Source organism: Triplophysa rosa, unplaced genomic scaffold (genome assembly GCF_024868665.1).
Source record: "Triplophysa rosa unplaced genomic scaffold, Trosa_1v2 scaffold8_ERROPOS9503192+, whole genome shotgun sequence".
In the NCBI taxonomy this organism is placed as follows: Eukaryota; Metazoa; Chordata; class Actinopteri; order Cypriniformes; family Nemacheilidae; genus Triplophysa; species Triplophysa rosa.
The window spans coordinates 1-23647 of NW_026634907.1; the positions used below are offsets into that span (position 1 = coordinate 1).

Here is a 23647-nt window from a genome sequence, read left to right on the forward strand (position 1 = left end):
TGTTTTGTCCTGCGACTACGCCGTCTCACAGTCACGAAGTTTCCCAGCTGCGGGGGATTTTCAACCGGAACCGAGCTGTGTGCGCTAATGTTGCTCGCATCCAAAGTGTTTTCTATCGTCGTTAACTCTTACTATCCTCAGATAAGATTGGATGCGAGACTCTAATTCTAAGATCTTCTCTGTCAGCCTAACTATTTCCCTGCATTTATCGCATATAAAACCCTCGCAGCTGACAGAGAAGGCTAAGCTAAACATATGACATGAGGTGCAAGTAACAATAATAGGAATAGAAGCCATAACTCACCGGATTTGAAGTGCAATTCCAACTTACCAAGGTTGCTCGATGGATCGTAGTATACTCGCTTAAAAAGAGAAACAGTTAGCACACAAGACAAACCAGAGGCAAGATGATATTCCACAGTGTGAACAGAAAGCAAGCTAACACGCTATTGCTATGCTAACGGCGTTAAGTTAACTATCACTTTTGGTTTAGACTCTTCCAAGTAAATAACAGGAACAGGGTTATTGAGATATCAGGATAAGTTAGCAACGACAATAATAATTAACGATAATAAAATACACTAATATTACAGCGACGTGGTAAGCACACTGATACAAACAAGCTGTCTATGACAGCAATAGACAGTGTAGCAATGAGAGTGACAACAATGAAGAACAGTTTAGAAAACTATTTAAATAGAATGTATTTATTGTTTAAATAAGTCAAGTAAATGGCGCTAAACTTTAGTGACAATGCAGCTCTGCAGTCGACCAATGTCAAATCCCATTCTATTGTGCAAAACTACATTGAACACTCTCAACAAAGCGGACTCTGTGCTATGGAAAGCAGTGAATGCAGATTTTAAATGGTTTCTAATAAATTAGCTGTATTTAAAAACGGGATTAATTGTGACAGGATGACATTCTAAAAGTTTTGAGAGAAAAGATTATTAATGCAGCTCTCATCCAAACCTTGCTTCTCAAGCAAAGGCTGAACAACCACATGCTTATAGCAGTTTGGAACCACACCCGTGCCCAAAGATGAGTTGATCAACAGTTGGACACTTGGGCTGGACTGGACAGCGAATTCAAAGACAGGTCTGGGAGCTGTGAGGCAAAAGAAAAACGGATAGCACTCACTTTATCAACAAAAATGTTAAAAAAATTCTCACAGAGCTCAGCTGACGGCTCCCCAAAAAAACTGGGACTTCGGATTAATTACTGAATATATTGTTGAAAATAAAATCCTAGGTCTATGAAAGTGTAGAAATCAGGTCAGACCAATAATTTCTACAAACCCGATTCCAAAAAAGTTGGGACACTGTACAAATTGTGAATAAAAAAGGAATGCAATAATTTACGAATCTCATAAACTTATATTTTATTCACAATAGAATATAGATAACATATCAAATGTTGAAAGTGAGACATTTTGAAATGTCATGCCAAATATTGGCTCATTTTGGATTTCATGAGAGCTACACATTCCAAAAAAGTTGGGACAGGTAGCAATAAGAGGCCGGAAAAGTTAAATGTACATATAAGGAACAGCTGGAGGACCAATTTGCAACTTATTAGGTCAATTGGCAACATGATTGGGTATAAAAAGAGCCTCTCAGAGTGGCAGTGTCTCTCAGAAGTCAAGATGGACAGAGGATCACCAATTCCCCCAATGCTATCACTGCAGCGCCCGGGGAGCAAGTAGGGGTAAGGTGCCTTGCTCAAGGGCACCTCAGTTGTTACCCGCCGGCCCTGGGAATCGAACCGGCAACCTTCTGGTCACGAGTCCGACTCTCTAACCATTAGGCCACAACTGCCCTAACTTTTACACACACACACACACTTGCTTCTCTCATGTGCTCAAACACTAAAAGGATTCACAGTTTTTCTATAAACCTTAATGCACACCTAAGCTTGCATTCATCTTTTTTCGAACACAATTATTATCAAACAAAACTTTGACACAAACACACAACAAAAACTTGCAATTATTAACTCTCTCAGTCTCTCACACACAAAAAAGTCTCTCAAACTCTCATTCTATCAATTGCTCCTCTAGTTTAGCACACACAAAGATTTTCACACACTGAGATTTCCTTTTATTTTTATTTTTCCTCACTCACTCATTTGTCCCCCACAAGAACATTACAGCATATAATAAAAAAAACAAAAAAAAACTTTAAAACAGCTTTAAAAAAAAAACCTACCTTCAAACCTGTCGACTGTCGTGTGCCCTGAGCTTGTTGATGTTCTCTGTTTATCTGCTGTCCTCAAGAGCAATATTTACAACATTTACTGAATTGATCTTTCAATGCTCGACAAGTTGCCAAAAACCTTTAAATGGTTTCTAATACTGTGTTTCCTAAACTGTGTTAACTGTGTCAAAAAAAAAAATTCCATAACACACACATACTACGTGACCTGCACCCAAACAGGATTTCCACGCAACCTTTGCGTCTTCGTGTCCAGCGTGGCATGCCCCTATGACGTGACCTGCATCCTCACAGGATTTGATGTCCTCTTGACATCTTGCGACACACTCGCCTTCAGTGTGACCCGCTTCCTCAGCGGGATTTATTTCCTCTTGAAATCTTCCGCCCCACTGGCGGGACACGTTTCATGCACTCTCTCATACACACACCCTTTCCTGAGATCCAGATAACATAAAAACTTCTCAAACGAGTTCAATTTTTAACATTAAATGTGTTCAATTTAGGAGAAGCTTATGAGGACCAACGACATTTAGGGTTTACCTTTAGCATACTGCACAAAACATACTGTATACTATAAAGCAAATATGCTCACATGTTTTTAGGGCCCTTTTTTGTGCGGTCAGCTTGTCTGGTTTACCTGTCACGATCGTCAGCCTACTGCCCTCTAACCTGGATCACGTCGGGTTGTCACCAAATATGTTGTGGCAAATCGGCCTTCCATCGCAAAAAATATCACAGACAAGGGTGTCACTCCCTTCAAGCATAGGCTGGCACAAGTGGTTTCCATACTACTGGTTTATTTGATGGCTTTTCCCCCAAATCACCGTGAAAACTAAACAATGAATACAAAACCACATTAACTTAATATAAACCTAAACATACATTAGCAAACAAACATACTTTTAAGAACTTCAAACACAAAATACAAGCAAAGCAAAAATAAAGCGAAAATACCTTGTTGGCTGCAAGCTATATGAAAGAAATGATCTTGAATACTCCTTAATGTCACGTTCAAATCCCTTGCACAAAGAGACATCCATTGAAGCATACACGCTTAACGTTCGTGTTTGCCACTGGCTTGCTTACATGAACTGAGAACCTTGCTGACAATCAGCAATTAAATACAACCGTCGATATTTCAAAATAAAAGTCCCAAACCAAATAAAACAAATTCACAAAATAAATGTAACTTATTTTCTTCTTAACAAAAATAATAGAAAAAGTAACCAACTTATATACATAATATATAAAATAATAACAAACAGTTACAAAGGGTTCCAGATGCCAAGAGTGTAAACCTTTTTTGCTCGAGCAAGCAAATTGAGACACAGAGTTCATTTGATGATGTCCAAAAAATACATATCTGACTCCATCTTTTATTCAGTAACCTCAAGTTGTTTTTCACAGTGTTAACCAATCATGCTTCACCTTACTTCACCTTCTACTGTCGTGGCGAAAAGTCGGTCAGCCAATGTTGAAAGAATTCACGAAGACAAGAGAGCCAGGTTTCCAGAGGTTTCAATCTTTATTTGCTCGAGCAAGCAAAGTGAGACACACAGAGTTCATCTGTAGATGCCCCACGAATACATGTCTGACTCCATCTTTTATACATTGTTCTCAAGTTGTTATCACAGTTCAAACCAATCAGGTTTTACCTGACCTCATCTTCTACCAACCAGTTTTTACATGACATCACTTATTTTTATTAGCCCATCCCCTTATGCCTCGTTACAGTTATATTTCATCCTGCACTTGCTACAGTTATATTTCCGGCCTACCATATTAAGATCTCCGGCCTACCATATTAAGATCTCCGGCCTACCATATTAAGATCTCCGGCCTACCATATTAAGATCTCCGGCCTACCATATTAGGATTTAATTGTAGGGAGCGCTCTCAATAACACATACGTATATCATGTGCTCTTTATCTTGACACCTTTCCGGGGGCTTTCGGACGTCTCAATAACACATACGTATATCATGTGCAATAACACATACGTATATCAAGTGCTTTTTATCTTGACACCTTTCCGGGGGCTTTCGGACGATACATGATTTAACCTTGGTTTTATTAAAAATGAACTCATGGTTTAGTGTGATAATGATAAACAACCCACGTTCTTAATTAAACTTCTCTACAAAAGTGTGTGTGGTGTACGTGCAGTTCCTGTTGTAATTTGATAAGATATTTGGTGTGTACGCAGGTGTTCAAGTGTTCAAACTCATACATGAGGCCCATAGCCCTTGTTACAATCAGAGAAGTACATGAACTCTATAACTACCTTTAAATGTATTCTTTATATAAGAAAGCTATTTTATATAAGAAAACTCAGTAATATATTTAGAATATAAGAAAAGTCAATAATATGTCAAGAAAAACCACCATACTACCAATCAGGTTTCACATGATATCACCTTTTTTGTTAGTCCATCCTCTTTTTGAGTCGCCACCATTATATCTTACTCCGGTCTTAACCTGCCACAGTTATATGTCAGGTTTACTATGCTAGGACTTAACCGTGGCGAAACCCTTTTGAAGTTCTTAAAAGAAAAGTATACATTTGCTTTTAGCAGGCAAATGTATATCATATTGTAATTTAATAAAAGCTTCCTGACTTATACATTTCCTTTTAGCAGCCAAATGTATATCATATTTGTCATTTACTAAAACCTTTCTTGCTTAATGTAGCTTTTATTGCAATGAGCTCATGGTTAAATGGATACTGTGCAACCCAAAAAGATTACTGTTCAAACAAGCTAATACTGAACACATTAGTGTTCGTGACTTTGTGCAGTAAAGTATAGTAATGCACAGACTACTGTCTACTTTTGTGTTGCAAAACATATACTTGAACTAACTAATGTGCTGAATGTGTCTTCAAAGTGTATATGTATATGTAATGTTAAGCAGATGCCTAATGGTGCTGCTTGGTGCTCAACATGGGCCCATAACCTTTGACCCATGAGGCCATAGCCTTTGCTATGAGACTCATAGCCTTTGCAATATCAGGGAAGTGTATGAAACCTATAACTAACTTAAATGTATTATTTCATATAAGAAACTCAATACTATTCAGTTGGTAATACCTAGAATTTCAAAAATCAAGTGCAGGTGGTAGACCCTCTTCCTATCTAGCGCCTAAACTTTGGAAGTCTTCCCTGCACTGTCCGGGAGGCAGACACACTCTGTCAGTTTAAATCTAGACTAAAGACGCATCTTTTTAATCTTGCATACACTACACTTCCATAATATAAATCCTCTGAGGGTTTAGGCTGCATTAATTAGATCAACCGGAACCAGGAACACTTCCAACAACAACTGATGTACTTGTTGCATCAAAGAGTGCAGAACAGTACTCTACTCTCAGCCAGTCTTGTCTCATTGTTCCAAGGTTACCACAGCGAGCAGGATGCAGTTCATGCCCAGACCTGATGGTAGAGCGGAGAATGGGAAGCGGCGACCTGACAAGAGCTGAGATGATAGAGCTGGATAAAGGACGCAGCGACCTGACACGTCTTCACTACAAAATTGAAAATGCTATTAGATTATTAATGATAATCTTAAATCTATAATTTACCTTATTAGTAAGTTTATTTAGTTTTATTTAGCCTTGTTGTGCAAGCACTGTCGAGCTTGTGCAGAGGCAGCAGCTTTTGCCAGAGGGGGCCTGGGATCTCCTGAGGTTTTTTTTCTCGATTGGAGTTTTGGGTTCCTCGCCACCGTTTGCATACTGTTTCTTTTTTGCCTGGCCGGGGGGGGGCTGCTTTTAGAATTTTAAAAGTTTTACATAATTAATATTGCATATAGGAATGTATAGTCTGTTTAATATTTGATCTGTGTTTCTCTCTCGTTTATCTTAAATGTGTGCTTACACTGTGCGTACGTGCGTGTCTGTGTGTGCGTGCGCGCGTGCTTGTCTGTGTGTGCGTCTGCGTGTGTGTCTGTGTGTATGTCTATGTGTGTTAGTACATGTGCATATTGTGTGTGTGGAGTGTTTTGTATGTGGGTATGTCCAGTCTTCGAATTGTGTCAAGGCTCTTGGGGGGTCCCCTAACCAGTCTTCAAAAAAAAAAACAGACGGAGCTGCCAGTACAAGCATGATAGTTTGGATCATTTTAGTAATTTGTAATTTTGGATCATTTTAGCAATTTGACCACATTACACGCATAAATGTCCTTAACATGTTGATAATCCAATAAGAGATCCACACGAGGGAGAGATTAAAATACATATTTTTTTGTTTTTTTTGCAGTGATCATGCTATCGATCTTGCTGTTAATTTTTTTATTTTGCATTGTAGCCTAGATTTTTTAAAATAAGATTTTGCCTAGGTTTTGTCTTTTTTGCTGAGATTTCACTCATTGTAAAATCTCTTAAATTTATTTATAGCAATAATAACACGTTTTTCAAAATGTATGATAACATTTTTTATTACTAATTGAGATTTTCCTGTCCTCTTATTTTTCTCTTGGCCTTTGATTCTTGTTCTTTATATTATTGTACTGCGGTTACCTTTTTTTGGAATATTAATAAAAATAATTGGAGCCGGTGAGGGAGAGGACGCGTCACCTCATGCAGAAGCGTATGAGCGTTTTAAACACGATTAATCTCCTGATAATGTAGATCAAGTATATGAAAATAATCCATATGAACCAATGCAGTATAAGAAAAACGAATGTCATTGCTTTGGGCAAAAGCAGAAGGGTAGCCTTCTGGTCAAAGTCAGAGCTCATGTTTGCAGAAGAGAGCGCAAAATAATCTCTGGGGAATGCAAAAGTTTTCTGAGGGAAAGAAAAATATTCTTGGGGAAACGCAAAAAGTTTTGCAAAGGAACGCAATGATGGGGAGAGCAAAACATTTTAAATATTTTCACTCCCTTTCCTATTTTTCCACCACCTGTAGTGGCTCAGTGTCGCATCTGTTTTGACAATGTGAGATAACATTGGACATAAAGAAAGACTTGAATATCAAAATTATACTAGCCTAACTGTAAAGTTCTAAGATAAACGCTTACAATATGAGAGGATCCGCACGCAGCCAGTGTCTTGCTGCGACATCTCTGTACATGTGTCACGGTTCAGCAAGGAAAACAAGGAGAGGATCCACGTGCAGTAAAATATTTAATCAAAAAGACACATAATGGTAGCTCAATGGTCCGAGAACCACGAGGGAGCACATACTACAACGATTTACAACAGACAACTGAACACCAGGGCTATATATGCACAGATGAAGGGACAAACAGGTAATGAGACACAGGTGAGACCAATACACATACCGAGACAAATCATGATGGAAACTGGAGTCATTACAAAAACACAGGCAGTACACAGAGTAGCATAGCGCCCTCAGGTGGCGAAATGAGGCACCAGCAACAGAGCGTGACAGCATGTCTTCATTGAACACTGTGTGGCGCGCTTGAGCATGCATGAATTTTTCAGATAAAAATTACATTTTAGTTTTATGAAACTTGTACAAATAATGGACAAATGTGTTTTGTTTTAGAATGATAATTTGACAAAAAAAGTTAGTTGTCTAGATTTAATGAAAAACCAGGGGACCCCCCAAGTTCACTATTTTAGACCTTATGAGAGGTCCCTTAAGGCTTATGAGGGGTCCGGGACCGCCCCAGCCCCCCCCCTCAATTCGAACCCTGGGTATGTCGGTCTTCTGTGTTTTCACCTTTTTCTTGTTTTTACAGGTATAACTTGCTTATACTGACTATGCTTATAGTCAATATGTCTCATGTACAGCTGCTTTGTAACAATGAAAATTGTAAAAAGCGCTATATAAATAAAGTTGAGTTGAGTGAGGAATCACCCATACAATAGATCGACTCGGAGTGGCAAAGAACCGGCAACATGTGTGCAGTACCATTACGCAAGAAAAAGTGAATGTATAATAAAGACTAAAATAGAGAAGTGCCTGCCCTGCGTACTGCCCACTTCAAGCAGTGATATTGATATTGAGTATATCAAAATGAGTTTTCCTTATAGCTGTTTGACAACAATAAAAAATGTGCTAGAATTAAATAAATTTAAATGTACTATTATGGGATTAAGATAGTTTTGTTATTTTGGCTAAAGATGATTTAGGTTTGGTTTTATCTAATATAAGTTTTGTTGGTGGAAAGAACAACTACATAAATATGCTATTGAACTTTATAGGACGGGTTGCAACAGTACTGATTTCTTGTCATGAATGCAGAAATTGTAAACAGAGGGCAGCCAATGAGAGACCGAAAATCAATTTATTTACAGGATGTGCATCATATTTATATTCAGTGATACGATATTCCGAAAACTGCTGACCTTCAGCTAATATCACAATATAGTTTTGAGGCACATATGTTAGATGTGAAAACTTAATATATTCTGGATCTCTGAAAGAAAATTCAGTGTTGGAAAAATGTTGATCTCTGCAGTGAAGATGGCTGAAACAAACCTTTTAACAAAAAGTATTAAATCTTATCTAGTTTTGTAGACCAAAATATTTTTTATTTGAACAGTATTTTTATACATGTCCAGGAATATTCTGTGTCAATGGTGCCCCAAGTGTGAAAGTAGAATAGATCACATGGAGAAAAGTATTGGGACTCCGAAGGTAGAATTGTGTAGTATTTATCCCTTAATACTTTTTCCACTCTACATCATCAGGTGGGTTCATTTCTACTTTCCTTTTACCAACATCTGTCCAATTAGTGCTTAAGACTGTGCCGCCTGATTCCATCTGTGGGAGAATCAAAAATCAACTGTTTAAAATAATTACACAAAATGTATCACTATGCTAAATGTTTTTTAAATCTTGTCTGGTGGGTTAATGGTCCGTGTATCTTTTAGTAATTTGTTTTCCAGTTTGAAATTAAATAAACGGGAGAGAAAAAACAGCACCATTTTCGTTTTTTCGTTCATTCAAGAAAACGGAAAAATGAGAATTTGGCACATTTTTAACTTTAATTTAACTTCACATGTAAAAAACGAATAAACAGCTTGAATACTCGTTTTCCACATGTGGGCACTATGAAATGCCACCTTCCGCTGATTGGCCAAACAAAGAACACCATGCAAAGTCTTTGGTTGTCCCTTGGGTCCGTGAATGAACAGAATAGTCCTCCGATGCTATTACAGTACAGATTCTTAAAGTACAGTACGTAATCAACCAGAATGCTCTCTACCGCCGTGTTGAGTGCCGCCGTTGGGGAAGGGCGGCAGTTAAAAAACATTTACATGTGAAACTAGTTCGCGAAATTTCCGCCAGGAAGCGCAAAAAGGCACCTTCAGTACATAACCACATGTACTGTGAAACTGAAATTCAATGTGATAAATTCATTATTACATGACAGGAGGCAACAAAGTTATTCACGTTTATAATATTTAAAAAAAGCGATATAGGAGGAGAATTGAACCAAATGCAGGACATAGTAAAGTAATCATTAAATCATTAGAACAAAAATCATTAGAACAAACATGACCACAGAGGTTCATATAAGGATAATTTTTTTTCAAAGTGTACAATTGTTTTTGATTTTAAGTTCATTTACAATATGCCTGATAGTTATAAGAACACACTATTATAATAAAAAAATAACCATGCACTGTCTTTTCTGTCATTATACGAGCAAACTGTTTGATTGTTTTTAAAAAGTTCCATACCCACAGTTTAATACGTCCCTATTTGCGGGTAAGTGTCACGGTCCCACCGTCTTGTTTATGAAATTCTAGTCGTGTGGTGGGATCGGGGCAGAGTCCTTGGGTTTTATGTGGGAAGACCATGAGATGTTTATGTTTTTACCTCTCATGTGTTTTTCCAGTGTCTCGTCTCTGTTCCCGCCATCTCGTTTCCTCGTTATCCTTCCCTAAGTGTTTGATTACCCACACCTGCCCCGTGTCGTTATCCCTCGTTTGTCTTCCCTTTAAATACCCTCTTGTTTCTGTCTTGTGCTCGTGGATTGTGCTATGTATGTACGTTGTACCGTGTTTGTATCGTTTTACCGTTACCTTGTGCTTGTGCTCCCGTTCCTTGCCCTGTCCGTGATTGTCCGTAGTCTGTAAGTTTCTTGTGGTTTTTCCCTGCTGTGTTTTTTGGTTTAAGACGTTGTGTCACTGTTTTGTTTATTAGTTTATTTTTGCCCCCCTTGGGAAGTGTTTTGTTATGAGTTCTTGTCTGTTACCGTGTCCGCCTTTTCCCCCTTGTGGGTTTATTGTTTCTGTTTTATGTCCAAATAAAGTGTTTTTGTTAACCCCGTCATCGCTGTCCTGCAATTGGGTTCTCCGCACACATTCCGTGACAGGTAAGCTTTTATAATAAATGTATCTTTATTTAAGGATAATCTCATTTCCACCATAGCGCAAACGCAATGAAGTTCAATATAATTTTTTTTAATAACATTAAGTCTTCATTTAACATTTCACCAAGTAAAACAAAACAGTAAACATTTTGAATGCGCAAGAGCGGTGGGGGGTGATTTCTTCCTGCAGTAGGAGGTGGGGTTGATGGAGGTTGTGTGAGCAGTAACAAAGATCTGAATATTAATAGAAATGTAAAGCGCAGGGTTCAGATAACTGGAAAGTATACCCTGGCAAAATCACACTTACATAACATATTTCCGATCATTAATTAAACCTGATATCAATTATAGCATACATATAGTGTCCTAAGCTTAAACTGCGCGAGAAATCCCCTTTTAAATGCTGCTTCATGCGAATTGCCAGTGCGCCGTCTCACATTGAGCCTTGCAAGTTATTCAAGAACCGAATTATTTCAGCACGTAGCAGTTTTAAAATGTATTCCAAATAAGATGTTTAACTTTTCAGAAGTTGAGCTACAAAACAAATAGACCGTTTCTGATATTTTGGCTGACGATGCGAAAAATATTCACAAAGAAAGAAACCGGCTAATGTCGCAAGTTTCTTGCCTCGCACCGCACTGACCTTATTTTGCTTGGTCGATTTAATATTATAAAAGGTTTTAACTTTCTAATTGTAAAAAGGTAGTTTCTGAAACGAATGATAAGAAGGCTTCAAACAAAGAAAGAAAGAAACAATGTTTCTTCAATGTTTATGTAACCCGCGGTTCTGGTGGCTATCCAAAGATCTCATCACGTCCTGTTTAATGCATATATTTCACAACATGCTTTCATTTGGTAAACTGGATCAACAGTTTCCATTTTAATGTTTTGATATGTTTTGACAGACCATGCTTTCAGGACAATACAATTCGTTAACGGGGCTTGTCTCTGAACGTGCACTTGCTGCCACATTTAAAATAACTTTAAAAAGCCTGACATTATGAAAACCCNGTCAAGCCTTGTCCAGCCGGCCTTCCAGCCGGCGTCAAGCCCTGTCCAGCCGGCCTTCCAGCCGGCGTCAAGCCCTGTCCAGCCGGCGTCAAGCCCTGTCCAGCCGGCCTTCCAGCCGGTCCCTGGGAGACTCCCAGGGTCAAAGACTGTCCCTCCCAGGACTTATCCTATCCATGTTTGTTGTTTTTGTTGTCCCACCCCAGTCCTGTGGTCTTGTTGTCTTGTCTGCCCCTTGTCTTGTTCACCATGTTTGTCTGGTTTTTGTCTTTGGTCCAGTCTGTCAGGTCTTGTTAGTCACCCCTTGGTGAACACCTGGGGGTGTTAATTAAGGGGGGGGCTCTGTCACGGTCCCACCGTCTTGTTTATGAAATTCTAGTCGTGTGGTGGGATCGGGACAGAGTTCTTGGGTTTTATGTGGGAAGGCCATGAGATGTTTATGTTTTTACCTCTCATGTGTTTTTCCAGTGTCTCGTCTCTGTTCCCGCCATCTCGTTTCCTCATTATCCTTCCCTACGTGTTTGATTACCCACACCTGCCCCGTGTCGTTATCCCTCGTTTGTCTTCCCTTTAAATACCCTCTTGTTTCTGTCTTGTGCTCGTGGATTGTGCTATGTATGTACGTTGTACCGTGTTTGTATCGTTTTACCGTTACCTTGTGCTTGTGCTCCCGTTCCTTGCCCTGTCCGTGATTGTCCGTAGTCTGTAAGTTTCTTGTGGTTTTTCCCTGCTGTGTTTTTTGGTTTAAGACGTTGTGTCACTGTTTTGTTTATTAGTTTATTTTTGCCCCCCTTGGGAAGTGTTTTGTTATGAGTTCTTGTCTGTTACCGTGTCCGCCTTTTCCCCCTTGTGGGTTTATTGTTTCTGTTTTATGTCCAAATAAAGTGTTTTTGTTAACCCAGTCATCGCTGTCCTGCAATTGGGTTCTCCGCACACATTCCGTGACAGGTAAGCTTTTATAATAAATGTATCTTTATTTAAGGATAATCTCATTTCCACCATAGCGCAAACGCAATGAAGTTCAATATAATTTTTTTTAATAACATTAAGTCTTCATTTAACATTTCACCAAGTAAAACAAAACAGTAAACATTTTGAATGCGCAAGAGCGGTGGGGGGTGATTTCTTCCTGCAGTAGGAGGTGGGGTTGATGGAGGTTGTGTGAGCAGTAACAAAGATCTGAATATTAATAGAAATGTAAAGCGCAGGGTTCAGATAACTGGAAAGTATACCCTGGCAAAATCACACTTACATAACATATTTCCGATCATTAATTAAACCTGATATCAATTATAGCATACATATAGTGTCCTAAGCTTAAACTGCGCGAGAAATCCCCTTTTAAATGCTGCTTCATGCGAATTGCCAGTGCGCCGTCTCACATTGAGCCTTGCAAGTTATTCAAGAACCGAATTATTTCAGCACGTAGCAGTTTTAAAATGTATTCCAAATAAGATGTTTAACTTTTCAGAAGTTGAGCTACAAAACAAATAGACCGTTTCTGATATTTTGGCTGACGATGCGAAAAATATTCACAAAGAAAGAAACCGGCTAATGTCGCAAGTTTCTTGCCTCGCACCGCACTGACCTTATTTTGCTTGGTCGATTTAATATTATAAAAGGTTTTAACTTTCTAATTGTAAAAAGGTAGTTTCTGAAACGAATGATAAGAAGGCTTCAAACAAAGAAAGAAAGAAACAATGTTTCTTCAATGTTTATGTAACCCGCGGTTCTGGTGGCTATCCAAAGATCTCATCACGTCCTGTTTAATGCATATATTTCACAACATGCTTTCATTTGGTAAACTGGATCAACAGTTTCCATTTTAATGTTTTGATATGTTTTGACAGACCATGCTTTCAGGACAATACAATTCGTTAACGGGGCTTGTCTCTGAACGTGCACTTGCTGCCACATTTAAAATAACTTTAAAAAGCCTGACATTATGAAAACCCTACTGCAGACATTTCTTGATTTATGACAATATATCTCCAATGTATGTGAATGTAGCCTACCAACATTGTCACGTGAATGTTTATAACGTAATACAGGGTTAACATCGGAGAAACCCAGCTGTGTTTGCAGGCAGTGGTATTTATCCCATATGGTATGCTGATAATCCAACGACATTATAGAGCACATTCGGATTTAAAGAAATAAAGCTAAATCATGTTAGAGTTGGGTTTTGCCATTTTTTTATGAATGACGCGCATCGCAATACACACGAGCAAACACGCACAGAGTTCTGCACAGGCACTCTGATCTCGCTCGCTGTATTTCTCAATTTGCACAAAACACAGAGCGAATACAAACATTAAAGCTCTGCATGCAACCCAGCATTAAATAAAAACACTGTATTTAAATAAATACACATGAAATGATGTATTTATGACTAGTATTAAATATAATTATTAGTGCCTGTGGATTTAAGTTCTTGTAACTTTGATATTGTAGACAGCGTTTGTCTTTTATGCCTAAACGTATTAACTCTTGGCCATCTGCTGAGTGAGGCAATGAGTTTTACGCGTCAACTCACGCTGAGTGAAGATCTGTGAATAGACTGCCACTCAGCGGTAAACAAGAGTCAGCACACATTAAAGAAGTACCGCCGCGGAGACGGTGGTGGCGGAAGGCTCATTCTGGTTGAGTACCTACTGTACATTTCATTTCTCTCATTAAACAACCGTACACAAACCGTACAGGGCAGGTCCTAGACTGGACATTCTTCCTTGCAACCTAACGCATTTCATATAACTATTTATATCACAAAAATTAATGTAGTTCGTAATTATTCTTTTTTTGAACAAAAAACTAAAATGGCGCCGTTTTTCCGCTTCTGTTTGTTCAATTTCAAACTGAAAAACAAATAACCAAAAGATACACAAACCATTAATGAACCTGTTATTCTAAATCTCAGATAAGTATCACAAAATTTGTGCAGACATGACAACATCAACTTAAAGACAATTGGAAACGTTTAAACAGTTGCTTGTGTCCTACATAGAGTCTGAGCAGTGTTCAAAGAAAAATACTTACAAAGGACTTGTTCATTGCACGTTTGACCTCATCGGAGCCATCGGAGTAGATTTGATGAAACAGTTTGTTTAGTGCAGCATCCCCCTCCAGGTTCTCGTTCTTTTCCTCCTCATTTATTTCACCCACCACCTTGTCCCAGTTGCGTGTGTAGTGGGAGGACGACGGGTACTGGTCTAAAGATATAGATGGAAAATCAGGAGATGAAGTGAAAATCAGCCAGCCACACAGACTGGCAAGATGACAAAGAAAATAGCCTGAATGTGCTTGTGAAGTATGTTTTTTGACACTGACTGGGAGTGAAGTGCTTCACAGTAGAAAGTGACCCTTCTCCCTCCAGTTTTTCCCAATGGATGGCCTCTGTTTTCTTCATCTTGATCTCTATCTGAACAAAAAAAGTAGTATAAGAGAAATTGAACAAGAACCATGACAATCCAGGTAAAACCAATTATTAACCTTTAAAAGAGTCATGATTTTTTTTATTATGTTCCCTGAGATATAAACATATTCTTACTTTTTTTTTTTTTTACAAAGGACACAACGTTGAGTTATTTATTATCTTTTTTCACCCCTTTTTATCCTTGGATATTCAGTGTTTTCCCTTAAGACATTAGTCAGTGTAACCTTCCACTTTTTTGTCTGACAGCCCAGTGCATGCTGCTGATAGAGACCTGCTGAATATCAACCATACAAAAGGCAAAACTTGACTCTAGTACATAATACGCCCTTTTCACATGACGTCACGTATCTTCTGTTCTGCCACGAAGCAGTGTATCGTTACTTCCGCTAGCACTCCAGTTCATAAGGTGGCGGTAATGCACCTATAAGCTGATTTGCCAACCGCCAGTAAAACTCAAGAAGTTACTTCCGCTAGCGCCTCAGAATGGAGTTTACCAAGTCCCTGGCACATCTGCCACAAATACGACAATGTCTTGCAGACAAATTTTTGCTAACGACAAGATCAAAGCTAGAGAAAGGATGCAAATTCTTCGTTGAACAGTACCTGTTTGATTTTGAAGTTAAGTGTTTTGGAGAAGCATTTTGCAGCAGAAGTCAACAGAAGCGCGTAAGTGTAATTGATTAATATTGTCTTAAAACGCAGTGTCGTTGCTTTGTTTACTGCCGCCGTGTCACGTGTTGAAGTCGCGTTTGTTCTCGTGCTGGTTTCGCTTGTTATTGTGAGATTTTGAAGGCATGTCCAATGCCAGGAAGGGTATTTAAACTGTGCTCTCGGCCCAGTCAGTGGGAGAAGCATTTTATCAAAATCTTATTGTGAGATTTTGAAGGTGTGTCCTGCTGAATTCAATTGCGTGATTCAGACGGGTATTTAAGTGTGATTAACCACCGCGGCAGTGGTCGCGTGCAGCCCTCACTGCATGAAGACCGAACAGCGTAAAGACCCTCGACTCTACCTGCGCGACTCCACCGAGCAAGGACACAGACAAGGCACTTCAGTATTAACTTTTTGCACTTCTATTTATTCTCTCGTTATTTGTCTTGTATATTTCTTATTCCCCACTTTTTTTTTCTTCTTATCTATGCGTTTTCAAATCCCTACTGTTACTACTCGTAAATCACCATTATCACGTAGAAGGCCACGCAATGCTAATGGTAATAATCTGCGCACTCTTTCAACATCCACAACTACCTCAATTACATTTCCCATTGGTTTATGGAACTGCCAATCTGCTGTAAACAAAGCAGATTTCATCACAGCTATTGCTAAACATTCCGGTCTTTCTCTTTTAGCACTTACTGAAACCTGGCTCAAACCAGAGGACACTGCCACACCGGCTGCTCTCTCTAATAACTACACTTTCTCCCACAGCCCACGCATATCAGGGAGGGGTGGAGGAACCGGTCTGCTTATCCCCAACAACTGGAAATTCAAACAGCTGGCACCCTCGTGTGACAACACCTCCTTCGAGTCACATGCTGTTACTATCATCCACCCTGTTAAAAGTCATGTTGTGGTTATCTATCATCCCCCAGGTCAGCTTAGACTTTTCTAGGAGTTAGATGTGCTTCTGTCATCCTTCCCCGAGGATAGTACTCCTCTGGTGGTACTTGGAAACTTCAATATCCACCTTGAAAAACCGCAGGCTGCCGACTTCAACAACCTGACTGCATCGTTTGACCTCAAGCGAGTTCCCACTTCAGCATCCCATAAGTCTGGTAATCAACTTGACCTTATCTACACACGACACTTCTCCACTCATCACTCCCAGGTCACCCCGCTGCACATGTCGGATCATTTCCTCATCACTCTTGATCTCGACCTAACTTCTCCAGACACTACACATGTTTCCCCACTGGTCACATTCCGGCGCAACCTACGATCACTCTCTCCCTCCCGCTTATCCTCTGCGGTCTCCGCCACGCTCTGAACAGCTTGTTCTCTTGGATACTAACAGTGCCACCTACACTCTTTGCTCCACACTAACCTCCTGCTTAGACAAACTATGCCCTCTAACATCTAGGCCATCTCGTGCATCCCCTTCTGCCCCCTGGTTATCTGATGTTCTCCGTGAGCATCGTGCCATGCTCACGTCTGCTGAGAGAAAGTGGCGGAAATCTAAAGAACCCGCTGACCTTGGTCTCTATCAGTCTCTCCTCTCTTCCTTCTCTGCTGATGTCTCCTCTGCAAAAACCCAGTACTATCATGCTAAAATTAAAGACTCGCCTGACTCTCGTACTCAAACCCACGACACATGCTCGTTCCCCTCTTTCTCTCTCCTATCTCAAGATGATGTCTCCATGGTCATGTCTTCTAACCACCCAACTACCTGCCCGCTAGATCCCATCCCCACTCACCTCCTCCAGGCCATCTCTCCATCGGTTGTTCCCGTTTTGACCCACATTATCAACTCGGCTCTCACAACTGGTACATTTCACACAGTCTTCAAAGAGGCCCGTATTACCCCGCTACTGAAGAAACCCACTCTTAATCCTGCACTGTTAGAGAACTACAGACCGGTATCACTCCTCCCCTTCATTGCTAAAACTCTTGAACGGGTGGTATGTAACCAGCTCTCATCCTTTCTCACCCAGAACAACCGCCTGGAAAGCAACCAGTCTGGCTTCAAGAGCGGTCATTCCACTGAGACTGTGCTGCTCTCAGTCATTGAAGCCATAAGAGCCGCCACTAACTCATCTGTATTTATCCTACTGGATCTGTCTGCTGCCTTTGACACTGTTAACCACCACATACTCCTGTCGACCCTCAAGGCTATGGGTGTCTCTGGAGTGGTGATACAATGGTTCAGATCTTACCTCACAGGTAGGTCATTTAGAGTATCCTGGAGAGGAGAGGTCTCTGAGTCCCAACTTCTCGACACAGGGGTGCATCAGGGCTCAGTGCTTGGTTTGTTGCTATTTTCTATATACATGACATCCCTAGGCTCTGTCATTCGGAAACATGGCTTTTCCTATCACTACTATGAGGATGATACACAACTCCACATGTCATTTCAGCCTGACGATACGACTGTTTCTGCATGCATTTCAGCATGCCTAGCCGACATCTCGCTCTGGATGAACGACCATATTTTCTATCCCTTTTCTACTCTTTCAAAAAAAAAAAAAAACTTGTAAAAGCTCTGTATACTGTGATAGGCTATATGAGACCAATTTTCTTTTATTGCACTTATGCTTTTTGTTGTCCTTATGCTGTTTCAATTGCTTCCATTGTTTTCCTCATCTGTAAGTTGCTTTGGATAAAAGCGTCTGCTAAATGACTAAATGTAAATGTAAAAGTTTTCTTTTTGTGTTAGCGAAGGTACTAGGATAAGTACTTGAATACGTGCTCTGTCAGTTTTCTTTCCACTGTTGTTAAATTCCAACGCGACGTTAAAACGGACGTTCTTCTTCTTGTTTGTTGCAAGACGGATGTTATGATACACTGCTTTGCGAAAAGGCAGAAGTTAAGTGATGTCATTGTGAAAAGGGCCTATTACATTGGATTGTCCAAAAAAAAAACACCCACAACACTAATTTTAAGTGATTCAACTGTAAATATTGAACTATGTATCTGCTGTTAGAGAAAACCAAAGGTTCACGAGTTTGCCTCGCAATAACTATGGATAGGGGACGGATATAATGTGTATTTGGCATGCTTTTCTCGGGGAAAGGGCTCCCCTCCTCCACCCCGTCTCCTCACCCACAGCTCAGTACCTTCCAGCTTAGAAGGGGGGAACGACCTGAGTCCGGGCACATACGGTATGTACGTAAGTACGTAATCTGTACATACATACATATGCAGTTCTCACAGAAGTGAGTACATCCCTCACATTTTTGTAAATATTTTATTATATCTTTTCATGCGACAACACCACCCCCTGTGCCGGCAGCACTCATGCAGCCCCAGATATTCCCACCACCATGCTTGACTGTAGGCAAGACACAGTTGTCTTTGTACTCCTTACCAGGTTGCCGCCACACATGCTTGACACCATCTGAACCAAATAAGTTTATCTTGGTCTCATCAGACCACAGGACATGGTTCCAGTAATCCATGTCCTTAATCTGCTTGTCTTCGGCAAACTGTTTGCTGGGCTTTCTTGTGCATCATCTTTAGAAGAGGCTTCCTTCTGGGATGACAACCATGCAGACCAATTCATATGGTCTGAGCACTGACAGGCTGACCACCCAACCCTTCAACCTCTGCAGCAATGCTGGCAGCACTCATACGTCTATTTCCCAAAGACAACCTCTGTATATGACACTGAGCACGTGCACTCAACTTCTTTGGTCGACCATGACGAGGCCTGTTCTGAGTGGAACCCGTCCTGTTCTCATAGCCTAGGCCATATGTAGAGCAACGATTTTTTTTTAAATCCTCAGATTGTTCTTTGCCATGAGGTGCCATGTTTAACGTCCAGTGACCAGTATGAGAGTGAGAGCGATAACACCACATTTAACACACCTGCTCCCCATTCACACCTGAGACCTTGTAACACTAACGAATCACATGACACCGGGGAGGGAAAATGGCTAATTGGGCCCACTTTGGACATTTTCATTTAGGGGTGTAATTCACTTTTGTTGCCAGCGGTTTAGACATTAATGGCTGTGTGTTAAGTAATTTTGAGGGGACAGCAAATTTACACTGTTATACAAGCTTTTCACTAACTACTTTATATTGTAGCAAAGTTTCATCTCTTCAGTGTTGTCACATGAAAAGATACAATAAAATATTTACAAAAATGTGAGGGGTGTACTCACTTCTGTGAGATACTGTACATACATATACATACTATACCACAACCCAGCACAATATTACAGACGTTTTATACTTGTGCTACAACTGTTTGGCCTGTGCTATAAAACTTTAAACCTCTGTAGCACCAGTGCTACTTACAAAAAAAGTTAATGAACAGCCCTGGTTCTACCGTATTTGAAATGAAGCGTTCATAAGTTTAGATGTCATTATAACATTAAGTAAACATAGATACATATATCTAAATAAAGCAAACAAGCATCAACAAAATTAGCTGTGGCTGTTTTAGTGACTATTGTTCCTGTAGTAGGACAGAACTCTATGATCGGCAGAAGTAATCGAGGGTTCTGAGCATATTCACCAGAAATATGTGATGCACCGCCATGCATAGAGCCCATCCTTTAGATAAATCAGGTGATTTACTTCCTCCAATTCACATAATTTTAATTATTGTATGATCCATTCGGACTATTTTATATACAACAGCTCTAGGGTCCTGTGTGGAGTATACTGCATAATCAGTGTGAAGATCACTGTGGTATACTGTATATTGTGTATATACTTAACTGTTCATTACTATACTGTTTTTTTGTTTTACATCTATATTCTGTATTTTTCTATATTCTGCATTGCCAATGCTTTGACTCATGTCTGTTTTGTTCATTCTTGTATTTTGTATATTTTATGTAGATTGTCTGGAGTATGGACAAAAACTTTCACCCATACTGCACTGTGTGTTTTGGTAGTGTGACATTAAAAGTCAGTGCCATCGCAAGGGCTGTGCAACGTGTGCGACCGCACAAGTCCTCGCACCTGCCTAAGTAGGGCTCCAAGTTGCCAGTAGTGATGGGAATGATAAGCCAGCTCTTTTAACAACCTAATTCAATTTTTATTTTTTTAAATTAACACAAGAAACACTAAAAGTATACAACAGAAGAACAGAAGATGTATTCGCCACGAAAACTCAATGAACAAATTAAATGTTGTTATTGTGTGCCTGTCTGATAAAATTCTCCCGTTGCTCTCATGGTGCACCCTCATACATGCAACGCAACAGTTAATGCATTGAGTGCGCTTTTTAAATTTCTGGTCAAAAACAAGATGAGTAAGGGCGTTTTCACACCTGTGGATTGATTGCTTGTTCCAAACCGGGGGTTAAATCGCTACAATATTGCAATTTATTTTAGTTCGGTTCACATTCACAAGTCAATATTTCCAAACGGACCAAACTTTGTTAATAAAAGTCACGTGCGAGTAAACTCTCCTTCGATTGGTCAGAGTGCATCTGTTTATTTTCCGGCCGGTAAAGCGAGTGATAATGAGCGTCAGCTGCGCGTTGCACCGGTCTCGCGTCTCTCACAGCGGAGCTCGGGAAGCATAAAAGGAGGAGAAGGACGAGAGAGAACCAGGCCTGGATTTTATGTTATGTTTTATTGTGTTTGTGTGGCCAGCAGTCGACTGTGAGGGAGCTGTCAGCACTTCACTTTCGTTTTGTAGTTTGTTTATTTCATTAAAAGTTTGTTTTAACGTTCGCCGGTTCCCGCCTCCTTCCTTCCTTACTTTGAACATTGTTACAGGGAGCCATTAGCAAAACAATCCCTTTTGCGTCACGCAACTTTACGTAATTACCCATCATACATTGTGATACAGTCTGGTTCGTTGGTCCGTTGGGTCGGATGGCTTTCACACGTCTAGCGAACCGCTCCAGAGTTCGTTTGCAATCGGGCCGAGACCACCTTGTTCAGGCGGTCTCGGAGCGACTGTTTTGGGGCGGATCCTAGCGTGAATTGCCGTGTTCACATATGCCTAAACGAACCGAACCAAGAGAGAAAATGCACCAGGTTCCGAAACAAACCCTTATGTGTGAAAACGTCCTAAGACTCGCAAAAGGAAAAGCATTTGAATGTGTTTCAATAATAAACAGCATAGTATTTCTTTATGCCAGTCTGCCCTAGATACAGCTGTAAGCTGCTGTTTTGTGAATTGGTCATTTTTATTTACATAAAGGTAACATTTTGCATTTGTTATATAGTATAGTAATGTTTGTTTGGAACGATTTGCGTTTTGGATAATAAAAGAAAGTTCAACACAATGTTAGTTTTAGTTAGTACACTTTAAATATGTAATATTAGAATATTCTGGATATGTTAATATTGTGTATAATTACATTGAAATACCAGTAGTTTTACAACATTGTTAACTTGCAAGAATTTTAAAAGCGAGACACTGCGTGTGATTGTGATTCATGCACATGCATGACAGTTCTAAAATTTGTCAAACCAGAGATATTACCGGAGAAGTTTAAACAAACCCACATCCATTCTAGACTGCATTGATGGAGAAATAATGTAAGCTTTTAAAATAAATGTGTAAAGTTTTCCTCTTTAACCAAATTCAAGCAAACTTTTTGCTGACACAACACAACATTAACAACAAAGAGTTGTATCTGTCCATCAGATGCGTGTGAAAGCTGCATACTACAGTAAAATACAGTATATATTGTGTCTTCCCATGTGTCACTTCTAAATAATATACATGTAGGAATCATGACCAGCAGATTTGATAAAGCAGACCTTGGTTGAAAGAATCCTGTACGTGCTCTGTTCTGGGACAACAGGATGCAGAAGATTCACGTTTAGGCAGTAATCTTCTCCTGACAGAAGTTTTACCACAGCTGTTAGCTAAAACACAACATGGAGAAAAGGCATTAGTTCCTCATTTTGGCATATATGGTTATACACTGCCCGTCCAAAGATGGACACCAACATACAAACACTTAAAGAATCATGGTGTTCATGTATTTCTTTTAATAACAACAGCAGGGCTAGTCTGGGACAAAAATCGGCCCTGGACTTCAATGAAGCTGACCTATTACAGTCAGATTACAAAATATAAAAGAGGAAAAAACATACGTTATTGTAAATGATGAAAGGTCACTGATATAGTTATCTTTATAATGAAAAATAACTTTAGTGCTTATGTTACCATGAAGAGGTTTTCAAGCTCATCCTATTGTTTGTCATTTATTTGCTGATAGTAATGGTATTAGGACCACTGATCTAAAGATCAAGTACAGTCAGTGATTTAGTTTTGATATTTTTTACATACTTAGGTTTTAAAGGCATAGGTTAAACATTTACAGTATTTTTTGTTCTGTATATAATACAAAACATCAAAAGGCCAATCAATAAAAAGAGCAGCATCTGTCGTTTTTTATCAAAAAAGCTTTTATGAGCACGTATTATTCCCAAAATACTTAATGTATGTGATGTGTTTGAGTTTCGTGAAGTGGTGAAATATTTAATTGACATAAATGTCCATCTCATTGCATTTGTAAGTCATCTACCCGATCTCCCAGTTCTGCGTGAAGCAGAGTTCATGTGCACGCAAACCATGTATGCAAAAACGTAATTTCTGACTATACAACACAGATACACACTTAGTCACGCGTTCATCGCATTTGCAAACCTGTCAGTCTCGCAGCTCGCTTCAGCTATATGCGGACGTCCGATGTTTAACTGATAATTATTATAGTGCAATAAATAAACATTCCCACTGGGAATGTCCCCATAGTCCCAATGGCCAGTACATGCCTCGATTGCAGTCAATATAACAAATTATTTGAACTGTACATTAAACTAAACATCAGAACATTTCTTTTTATGACAGTTATCCACAAAGTGTGTTGCTGCTACGCGCAGGAGAGTGAGTGTTGCCATCTTCACCACCCTGGGAGCGTTTAAAACAACGCAGATATTTTTGTCTGCTTTTCAGGGGGTTGACGCAACATACTTCTAACACGCGCTTTTGTGTGCACTGATGGGAGTGTGCTCACCTGTGTGCGTGCACGTGTGTGTGTGCATCGGGACGGAACTCTGACGTGCG

The 23647-nt window shown here is 39.7% G+C and overlaps 1 protein-coding gene across 4 annotated transcripts in view; it reads right to left on the minus strand.

Moving 5' to 3' along the window:
• Positions 1 to 1429: 1429 nt before the first annotated feature.
• The window catches only part of sugt1 (SGT1 homolog, MIS12 kinetochore complex assembly cochaperone), a 59242-nt gene continuing 37024 nt past the window's right edge, over positions 1430 to 23647 (minus strand). For 2 of the 4 annotated variants that reach the window (XM_057328892.1, XM_057328893.1), the window contains 4 exons: positions 22336 to 22443; positions 14839 to 14929; positions 14548 to 14720; positions 1431 to 8945 (listed from right to left, as the gene is read on the minus strand). In XM_057328892.1, coding sequence (XP_057184875.1) covers positions 8844 to 8945; positions 14548 to 14720; positions 14839 to 14929; positions 22336 to 22443 — 474 coding nt within the window. In that variant the 3' untranslated portion in view covers positions 1431 to 8843. Of the gene's footprint in view, positions 8946 to 14547; positions 14721 to 14838; positions 14930 to 22335; positions 22444 to 23647 lie in introns of all 4 variants that reach the window. The other 2 variants (XM_057328891.1, XM_057328894.1) reach the window with 2 other exon arrangements.